Genomic DNA, 10,433 nt, shown 5'->3' on the forward strand with positions numbered 1-10,433 from the left:
GTCCAGTGCTCTGCACATAGTAAGCGCTCAATGAATACTATTGAATGAATGAAGGAATGGAGGAGCACAGGTAGGAGGCTGAGGAATTGCTAGGATATGGCCGGGCGATGGTGGGGAAGTATGGCTGGGAGGCACAGTTTAGAGAAGCAGCGTGGTGCAGTGGATAGAGCACGGGCCTGGGACTCGGAAGGTCACGGGTTCCAATGTTGGCTCCTCCATTTGTCTGCCGTGTGACCTTGGGCAAGTCACTTCACTTCTTTGTGCCTCAGTTACCCCATCTGTAAAATGGGGATTGAGACTGTGAGTCCCACAAGGAATGGGGGCTGTGTCCGAATCGATTTGCTTGTATCGTACTCCAGTGCCTGGCACATAGTAAGCACTTCATACATACCATAATAATTATTATTATCATCACCAGATACCACAATCATCATCATCATTATTATTATTCATGATAATTTCGGGCAGATTCCTTCCGGTACCAGAGATGCCCATGCCTCCAGCCCCGATTGTGAGCCTGGTCTCAGGTCCCCAACCTCAGGTTGCCCTCGACCTGACGCTCCCCTCCCTGGGCCCCTACCTCTGGCAGGTGCAGCAGTTGGTGGAGGACATTAAATATATCCTGGGCCAACGCTTGGACGAACTGGACTGGATGGACGCAGAGACCAAGGCGGCCGCCCGGGCTAAGGTACCAAGTCGGGGCTGGGTCTGCCTCTTCTGGCCATTCCCAGTTCGGGGAGGTGAACGCTTGTTCGGAAGGCCCAGTGCCAGGGATGACCCGGGCTGGGAGCCTGGCAAAACTTGAGTGGACTCCACCCCGACTCCAGCTCCTGGCCCCGAACCCCTTCTCTGGCGAAGTCTGACGATTCGCCACGTGGCCGTGACTTCCGGATCCCGCGGGACGGGCCTCTCGTTGTCTATCGTGCCGGGAGGGCAGACCGTCTCAGGATGCCTCCTCCCCTGCAACGTCCTAGGCTTCGGACGATCCCTTCCGATGGCTTGAAGGGGTGGTGGCCCGGGCTCCTTCACCCCTCCCCCCCCCCCCCGAAGCCCCCTGACCCTCAGATCTCCGCTCTTGCTCCCAGTTGCAGTACATGATGGTGATGGTTGGTTACCCCGACTTTCTGCTCAAGCCCGATGCCATCGACAAGGAGTATGAGGTAGGGCTCCTTTCGCTTCAGCCTCCCGCTCTGGCTGACTCTGGCTCGTTGAGACCGGAGGGTCGGGGGGAACGTCCGGATTCAGAGATCCCAGTCCCGTCTCCCCGTTGGCTGCCGTCTGTGGCTGTTTGGGCAGGCGCAGGTGGGACAGCCTTCCCCCACGCAGCCTCCCACCCCCCTCGCTCCCCCACTGAGGACTGTAAAGTCATCACCAAGGAGACCCTGCGGCAGCCGCCCCTCCTCGAAAACAGCACCCAGAGGCCTTTTCGGGTAGACCATAAGCTCTAGACTCTAAGCTCGCCGTGGGCATGTCTACCAGCTCTGGTGATAGCGTGGCCTAGTGGATAGAGCCCGGGCCTGGGAGTCAGAAGGACCTGGGTCCTAATCCCTGCTCTGTCGCTTGTCTTCTGTGTGACCTTGGGCAAGTCACTTCTCTGTGCCTCGGTTCCCTCATCTGTAAAATGGGGATTAAGACTGAGCCCTCTGTGGGACGGGGACTGGGTCCAACCCGATTAGTTTGTATCTACCTCGGCACTTACTACGGAGCCCGGCACATAGTAAAGTGCTTAACGAATACTATTATCATCATTAGTGTACTCTCCCAAGCACTCAGTACAGTGCTCTGCACACAGTAAGCACTCGATAAATACCACTGACTGACTGATTAGGTGTATGAACCAATCCTCAATCCCGCCCCGCCCCTTTCTTAATATGCCCCTACCTTTTAATTAATTAATTAACGTTGGGTATTTGTTAAATACTTACTATGTGCAGAACACCGTTCGAAGTGCTGGGGTAATAATAATAATAATAATAATGTTGGTATTTGTTAAGCGCTTACTATGTGCAGAGCACCGTTCTAAGCGCTGGGGTAGACACAGGGGAATCGGGTTGTCCCACGTGGGGCTCACAGTCTTCATCCCCATTTTACAGATGAGGTCACTGAGGCACCGAGAAGTGAAGTGACTCGCCCAAAGTCACACAGCTGCTGACAAGTGGCCGAGGCGGGATTCGAACCCATGACCTCTGACTCCCAAGCATGGGCTCTTTCCACTGAGCCACGCTGCTTCTTTTAGCCTAGCCCACTCCCCCTCACCCCTCCACCCCCTCACCCTCCCAGCCCAGCCTTTTGACTTGATCTTTGCCCCCACTGATCAGTTCGGGCAGCCTCACTCCCCTGCACTCAGCCTTCCCCCTAACCCAGTCCAGTCCCGCCGCACCCCCCTCGCCCTCTGCTCCACGGGTCTTGGCCTTTCTGCTCCCCCAGTTCGAGGTCCATGAGAAGACCTACTTCAAGAACATCCTGAACAGCATCCGCTTCAGCATCCAGCTGTCCGTGAAGAAGATCCGTCAGGAAGTGGACAAGTCCGCGTGGGTTCCCACGGTCGCTGGGCTCGATGGGGCTGGATCCCCGCTGGAGGGGCCGGGGGGCCCGGCTGCAGCCCAGAAGAGCCTATGAGGGGGGTTCTGGGAATCAGGTTGCCTACAAGGAGGCCGATACCTCAGTTTCCTCTCAGTCGACTCCCGAGGGAAGGTGGGAGCCGCGGGACTTGGGGAGACCCTTCAGGACAGGAAGCTGGGCTGCTGGGACGGGTGTGAGCGGGAGGGGTTCGAATGGCTAAGGTGGTCTGGGTTCGCCCCTCTTTCTGCAGGTGGCTGCTCCCACCCCAGGCTCTCAATGCCTATTACCTGCCCAACAAGAACCAGATGGGTAAGTGAGAGACCAGCAAACCCACCCAGATACCCCCCTCCAGTGACTTGGGGTTGGGGGCTGATTCGGGAGACGGGAGGCAGGAGGGACTTGAGCAGATCTCGGCGGAGTAGCCCTCCCCCTCCTCTCCCGTGTCCCTGCCACTCACTTCCCACCCTCCCCAGTCTCCTTCGGTCGCAACAGCAGGTGGAGTTATAGGCCAAAACCCAAAATGGGAGTTGGGCTTGTGGCGGGGGACGGTGGTGGAGCAGGTTGACTGGCTGGCCGGAGGGTTGGGACTCAGGCACTTGCAGGCCAGAGGGGCAAAATGGGACTGGTTCATCTTTGGGTTCTCCAGTTATTCATCCGTTCATCCAGTCGTCTGTATTTATTGAGCACTTACTGTGTGCACAGCACTGTTTTAAGCACTCGGGAGGGTACAGTGCGACAATAAACAGACACGTTCCCTGCCCATAATGGACTTACAGTCCACTCCCACAGTTCCAAAGCTGGCACTGGGAGTGGCTGGGCATGGCTTCCTGGAAGCCCCTCATCTTCACCGCTTTCCCCCGGGACCCCATTTCCCAGCCCCACTATTCCACATGTCCCGCTACTACATTCATCCATTCATCCAATCGTTTGTATTTATTGAGTGCTTACTGTGTGCAGAGCATTGTATTAAGCGCTTGGGAGACTACAATGTGACGATAAACAGACACATTCCCTGCCCATAATGGACTTACTATCCACTCCCACAGTTCCTGCCTCCCAGCACTGGGAGTGGCTGGGCATGGCTTTCTGGAAGCCCCTCGTCTTCACCGCTTTCCCCCGGGACCCCACTTCCCAGCCCCACTGATCCACATATCCCGCTGCTACATTGTCCAGGAGGGATGCTCTCTAGCAGCCAAAGGGCCAGGGATCTGGGAAGAGGGAAAAAGGAAGGGACGATACGAAGGAGACCGAAGCCTTTGTACTCTGAGGAAATCGAAGCCAGGGGCTGTGGGAGACCAGTGGTAGGATGGAGGGTTTGGGCTTAGGCGGTGTGAGCCTGGAGTTGGGCATCCTCAGGGAGAGGGATGAGATGAGGGCGGGGATTGTCTCTATCGGTTGCTGAACTGTACATTCCAAGCACTTAGTACAGTGCTCTGCACATAATAATAATGTTGGCATTTGTTAAGCGCTTACTATGTGCAGAGCACTGTTCTAAGCGCGCGGGCAGACATGGGAATCAGGTTGTCCCACGTGGGGCTCACAGTCTTAACCCCCATTTTACAGATGAGGTAAGTGAGGCACAGAGAATAATAATAATACTGTTGGTATTTATTAAGCGCTTACTATGTGCAGAGCACTGTTCTAAGCGCTGGGGTAGATACGGGGTAATCGGGTTGTCCCACGTGAGGCTCACAGTTAATCCCCATTTTACAGATGAGGTAACTGAGGCACAGAGAATGATAATATTCAATAGTATTTATTCAATAGTATTTATTGAGCGCTTACTATGTGCAGAGCACCGTACTAAGCGCTTGGGATGAACAAGTCGGCAACAGATAGAGACGGTCCCTGCCGTGTGACGGGCTTACAGTCTAATCGTAATAATGTTGGTATTTATTAAGCGCTTACTATGTGCAGAGCACTGTTCTAAGCGCTGGGGTAGATACAGGGTAATCGGGTTGTCCCACGTGAGGCTCACAGTTAATCCCCATTTTACAGATGAGGTAACTGAGGCACAGAGAAGTGAAGTGACTCGCCCAAAGTCACACAGCTGCTGACAAGTGGCCGAGGCGGGATTCGAACCCATGACCTCGGACTCCAAAGCCCGTGCTCTTTCCACTGAGCCACGCTGCTTCTCTGATAAGGGCTCCATAAATACTACTGAATGAATGAATGAATCCAAACCTCTTTCTCTCCAGTGTTCCCGGCCGGCATCCTGCAGCCCACTCTGTACGATCCTGACTTCCCACAGTAAGTTGCTCCGGGGGGGGAGAGGGTCTCCTACTAGCACCTCCCCTTTCTTCCCCCCCCTACCAACCCATTTCAGTCCCTTCAGCATCTCCAGAGATGTAGCCTTGTTGTGAGGTCAGAAATGCCCAAGCCCTGGAATGATTATGTCCTTGGGAGTGCTGACAGTTACAAATTCAGGCCGAGGCCTTGGGAGGAGACAGTCAATCAGTGGTATTTACTGAGTGCCTACTGTGCACAGGGCAATTTACTAAGGACTTGGGAGAATATACTACAAGAGAGTTGGTAGACATGTTCCCTGTAGAGAAGCAGCGTGGCTCAGTGGAAAGAGCACGGGCTTTGGAGTCAGAGGTCATGAGTTTGAATCCCAGCTCTGCCACTTGTCAGCTGTGTGACTGTGGGCAAGTCACTTAACTTCTCTGTGCCTCAGTTACAAATACCAACATTAGTGAGCTTACAGTCTAGAGAGGAAAAAGCCAACAGGCCTGTTAATAATAATAATAATGATAATGTTGGTATTTGTTAAGCACTTACTATGTCCAGAGCACTGTTCTAAGTTCTGGGATAAATACAGGGTAATCAGGTTGTCCCACGTGAGGCTCACAGTCTTCATCCCCATTTTACAGATGAGGGAACTGAGGCACCGAGAAGTTAAGTGACTTGCCCACGGTCACACAGCTGACAAGTGGCAGAGCCGGCGTTTGAACCCATGACCTCTGACTCCCAAGCCCGGGCTTTTTCCACTCAACCGTGGAGGGTGTGATGTGGCCACTTCATAGCTGGGCTGTCTTTGGGTGCCCTAGCCCTGCAGCCTACAACCTGAGCCCGGGTTCAAATTCACACTCCTCACCCAGGTGGTCCCTGGAGAGGCTTAAGTGCCCCAGTCTCTTCTCATCCGTCCGCTCCCGGAACTTAATGATTATGGTACTTGTTAAACACTTACTGTGTGCCAAGCAGCGTTTTAAGCGCTGGGGTAGATATAAGTGAATCACGTCGGACACGACCCCTGTTCCATGTGAGGCTCGCACTCTTAATCCCCGTTTTACAGATGAGGTTAACTGAGGCCCAGAAAAGTGAAGCGACTTGTCCAAGGTCACGCCGCAGACATGTAGCAGAGGAGGCATTAGAACCCGGGTCCTTCCGACTCCCAGGCCCGTGCTCTACCCATTAGGCCACACTGCTTCTCCAGGCTGTGCTTCTCCAGTCTGCTCCAACAGTCAAAGGGGTCCAGGGCTGATCATTTCTCTTCTCTGGGTGGGTGTTCCGGGAGAGGAATACAACTTCAGCAGGGAGGAAGGAAACCCACTTCCTGACAAGACCTTCTTTGGTGCCCGCAGATCTCTGAACTACGGGGGCATCGGCACCATCATCGGGCATGAGCTGACCCATGGCTATGATGATTGGGGTAAGGACCCTGTTCTGGCCTCGTTCCTCCTCCCCGCTGTTCAGGGGTTCAGGAGGTGCTGCCGTCACCGGGTGCTCCAGGAAGCTAGGGATTCTCCCCGCCTTTTTTGTGGTATTTGTTAGGCACTTTCTATGTGCCAGGCACTGTACTAAGCGCTGGGGTGAAGCCAAGCAAATCGGGTCGGACACAGCCCGGCTCCACGTGGGACTCACAGTCTTGATCCCCGTTTTACGGATGAGGTAATTGAGGCACGGAGAAAAGTGACTTCCCAAGGTCACACAGCCGACAAGTGGCGGAGCTGGGATTAGAACCCAGGTCCTTCTGACTCCCAGGGCCGCGCTCTTTCCACTAGGCCACACTGCTTCTCAATTCATCGATTCACACATCTTCCCAATTCGTCCTGAAATGACAGCACGCAGCAAGGCCTAGTGGATAGAGCGTGGGCCTGGGAGTCAGAAGATCCGCCCTTGTCTGCTGTGTAACCTTGGGCAAGCCACTTAACTTTTGTGCCTCAGTTCCCTCATCTGTAAAATGGGGATTGAGACTGTGAGTCCTACATAGACTGTGTCCAATCCAATTATTTTGTATATACCCCAGTGCTTAGAACAGTGCCTGGCCCACAGTGAGAGCTTAACAAAATACCATTATTTTTAGAGTCTCAACAATCCCTTGGTTGGGACCCTCTGATGCCCACTTAATCCATAGAGAGGGAAACCTTCCCAAAGGGTCTTGAATGATCGGCGTAGGGTTGGGGGGATAAGGCTGGGATTTCCCTGGAGTGGACAGTGGGGCGGGGAGTCAGGACCCTTCAGAGAGTCTTCAGGTCCGGCCTCTTCCCCACAGGGGGCCAGTATGACCGCTCAGGCAATCTGCTACACTGGTGGACGGAGGCCTCCTACAGTCAGTTCCTGCGCAAGGCTGAGTGCATCGTCAGCCTCTACGACAACTTTACCGTCTACAACCAGCGGGTGAGGTGGTGTTGCGCCCTCCCCCCGACCCCAAAACCCAAGCGGAGGGACCATCTCATCCTAGATCCCCCCTCAGTGGGGAGGGATGGGATGGAGGCCGGGGAAGCCGGGGTCTAGGGGAAGGGGGAAGGAAGGAGTGAGGGGCTTGGGCAGCTTTGGAAGAACTTGGGGCTGCATGCGTGGCTTGTAATAATAATACTACTAGAAATGGTATTTATGAAGCGCTTACTGTGTGCCAGGCACTGTACTAAGCACTGGAGTGGATACAAGCAAATCGAACTGTAGCCCTAGGCCTGAGACATCTCCAATGTGACATCTCGGCAGGTCAATGGGAAGCACACCCTTGGCGAGAACATTGCTGACATGGGGGGCCTCAAACTCGCCTACTACGTAAGTATCCCAGTAGCCATCTGGGGATGAATTAACTTTTCACTCAAAGTTCAGTCCCTGACTCAGAGTCCTGACCTGCACCCACCACGGCCTGAATGAAATTTTATTAATATGACTGCGAGCTCTGTGTGGGCCGGAGACTGAGTCCAATCTGCCTCTCTCCTATCTATCCCGGAGCTTAGTCCAGGGCTTGGCACGTAGTAGGTACTTAACCAGTGCCACAGTTATGATTATTGTTAGGGTTATTTTCACTTCTAATGGCCAGTGTCTTATAAATAAACAAATAAAATATATATATATATACATAAATATATGAATAAAATTAATTCATATAAATAAGAAAATATTGGCCTTTTCAGAACCTGACCCCAAATCGATCCAGATCCCCAACTGGCAGGGCCCCTGATTAACGCACAGCCGATTACAAACCAACCCCTATCACAACACCACAGCTTCGCAATTCTCCCTGGTGTCCATCTTGCCCGCCGTTTCAGAATTCCCTGCTCCCACCCCATTTCCCATGATAGTCGGGGGGGTGCCGCCAGTGGATGATAAGGTGGAATTAAGGCCCCCTTCTCCCATGGTCCCCTCTTTCTCTCTCCCTCCCTCCCTTCTCTGCCTGGGGTCTATGTCAATCTCTCTCCCAGGCCTACCAGAAGTGGGTGCGGGAGCACGGCCCGGAACACCCCCTGCATCGTCTCAAGTACACCCACGACCAGCTCTTCTTCATTGCCTTTGCCCAGGTACCAAGCTAGGGGTCACCCGTGCCCTCCGTCCCCCACCCTGCACCGCCTCCTCCTCAGTCATGGCAGATGAGAACCTCCGACGCAATGGATCTGGGAGTGGAGGGCAGGGCTGGCCGCTGTGGCTCCTGGATTCTGTGGTTCTGGCTTTGTTTGCTGGGAGATCCCGAGGTCACCTTCCTTCCTTCCCATTTTGAAATCTCAGTTATTCCCTCTGGCCCCCCAGATAGATTCATCCCAGCCCTTCTCTGCATCCCCAGGAGGTTTGGCCATAGGTAAGGGAACGAGAGCGTCTTGGGAAGTAAAGGCAAGAGGCCCCAGAATTATTAGGATTTGTGATTCATATTTAGAAAGCGAGTCCTAATTCTGGTCCTCCCCTGTAATGAGATGCACACTCCGGGGAAGGGGCTACGTGGGGGGCGGGGTGTCTCAGCTGGGTAATCTCTAAACCTCCTCTCCATCTCTCCCTGCTCTGGCCTAGAACTGGTGCATCAAGCGGCGATCTCAGTCCATATACCTGCAGGTGCTAACGGACAAGCATGCCCCTGAACACTACAGGTAACCCCAGACCTCTGGGAGATCAGGGAGATGCTGATGCGGGGCTGGGGGCCGGGACAGCCTTGGTGGGGCAAAGAAGACAGGAGGGAGGACAACCAAGGGGAGGCGGGGAGGGGTCAGAGAGAAGGGCCTCGGGAGCTGAAGAAGCTTTGTCTTGGGGAGCTATCTCACGAGAGGGGGCTTGGAATGACGCTGAGCGGGTGCCTTATCCCTCTGCAGGGTGCTGGGCAGCGTGTCCCAGTTTGAGGAGTTTGGCCGGGCCTTCCACTGCCCCAAGAACTCCCCCATGAACCCGGCTCACAAGTGCTCTGTGTGGTGAGCCCACAGCCCGCCCCTCTCCCTCCCCTCACCCCCCAGTAAGTGCACCTCCCTCTACTCCTTCAGGTGGGCAATGGGGCAGGTGGGCCGGACGCTGCCCGGGCACCAAGGACCTTCGCTGGGCAATGACTCCTGTTCAGGGGCTGGGAGGGGCCTTGGCACTCAGGGACACACACCTACACACCCAGACACACACACCCCCCTCTACCTGTGGCTGCCGCCGGAGATTTCCTCTGCTCTAGACCCATCCCTCTTACTCTAACAGCCGGTAGGGTCCCTGGCTGCCCCCGGGCCCTCACCCTCACCCTTGGGGATGCAGCAGGGCACAAGGCCAGGGAAGGGAAAAGAGGTTGGGGTCCTTAGGCCTGACTGCCATGTTTGCTGTCCTTTGGCTTCAGGTCAGAGGATGTCGTGGCTGGAGGGGGAGAGGGGGTCAGCCCTCCATCTTAGGGAGCGGGGGCAGAAATGAGACGTGGGTCTAGGTAAAACATTCGTCTGAGGGGGAGAGTGTGAAGGAGTTTCTATTGTGGAGAACAGGGCCCAGCTGGGGCCTCGGGGGAACAAAGGACCAGGGCACCGGGGAAGTCAGGAAAGAATAGATTCGGGGGGATCGGGCTTGTACAGATGCTGCTGTCGCTGTGTTATTGCTGCTGAATTTGGTCAATAAACCTGCTGTGACTGTCAGCTTCAGCCACTGGCTTATTCTGCGCCCCAATCCTGGGAGAGTGGGTTTACTGGGGAGGGGAGGGTACTCTTTGGGTGGAGGTCTTTGACCCCGTTGGGGGTGAAAACACCAGGACTCCTAGCTTGTCTGTCTGAGAGGTGCAGACGGTGATGGAGAACCGGGAGGAGGAACTAGGTTGGGTCAGGGACTACTTGGAGGAAGAGGGATGGAGCCTTAGCGCTCCTCCCAGCCCCATCTCCACCCCTCAACCCTCACTTTGCAAAAACAGGGTCGTTTCCTTTTCTTCTTCCTCTACCCCTCTCCTTTCTGGACGGACAAAGATAATATGGCCGATGAAAGGAAGGTTGTCGAGAGGCCAGGGACCGGATCAGATGACTTAGAAATCTCTTCCAGGCAAGGCTTATGATCCCATGGTTCCCTTTTCCCTCCCCTCTCCTTTCTTCTTTTCTGGCTCTGCCACTTGCCAGCTGAGTGACCTTGGGCAAATCACTTAACTTCTCGGTGCCTCAGTTAGTTCATCTGTAAAATGGGGATAGAAGACCTGTTCTTCCTTCCTC

General features: G+C 54.6%; 1 protein-coding gene across 1 annotated transcript in view; it reads left to right on the forward strand.

Annotated features, from left to right (window-relative positions):
* The window catches only part of ECEL1 (endothelin converting enzyme like 1), a 30,959-nt gene extending 21,084 nt beyond the window's left edge, over window positions 1-9,875 (forward strand). Inside the window, exons 8-18 of the mRNA XM_029049625.2 lie at window positions 590-688; window positions 1,086-1,160; window positions 2,428-2,531; window positions 2,813-2,871; window positions 4,761-4,812; window positions 6,147-6,214; window positions 7,058-7,182; window positions 7,507-7,572; window positions 8,220-8,315; window positions 8,797-8,873; window positions 9,093-9,875. Of these exons, the coding sequence (XP_028905458.1) occupies window positions 590-688; window positions 1,086-1,160; window positions 2,428-2,531; window positions 2,813-2,871; window positions 4,761-4,812; window positions 6,147-6,214; window positions 7,058-7,182; window positions 7,507-7,572; window positions 8,220-8,315; window positions 8,797-8,873; window positions 9,093-9,192 (921 nt within the window). The 3' untranslated portion in view covers window positions 9,193-9,875. The remainder of the gene's footprint in view (window positions 1-589; window positions 689-1,085; window positions 1,161-2,427; window positions 2,532-2,812; window positions 2,872-4,760; window positions 4,813-6,146; window positions 6,215-7,057; window positions 7,183-7,506; window positions 7,573-8,219; window positions 8,316-8,796; window positions 8,874-9,092) is intronic.
* The last annotated feature ends 558 nt before the right edge of the window (window positions 9,876-10,433 follow it).

The sequence above is a fragment of the Ornithorhynchus anatinus genome, chromosome 1 (assembly GCF_004115215.2).
Source record: "Ornithorhynchus anatinus isolate Pmale09 chromosome 1, mOrnAna1.pri.v4, whole genome shotgun sequence".
Lineage (NCBI taxonomy): Eukaryota > Metazoa > Chordata > Mammalia > Monotremata > Ornithorhynchidae > Ornithorhynchus > Ornithorhynchus anatinus.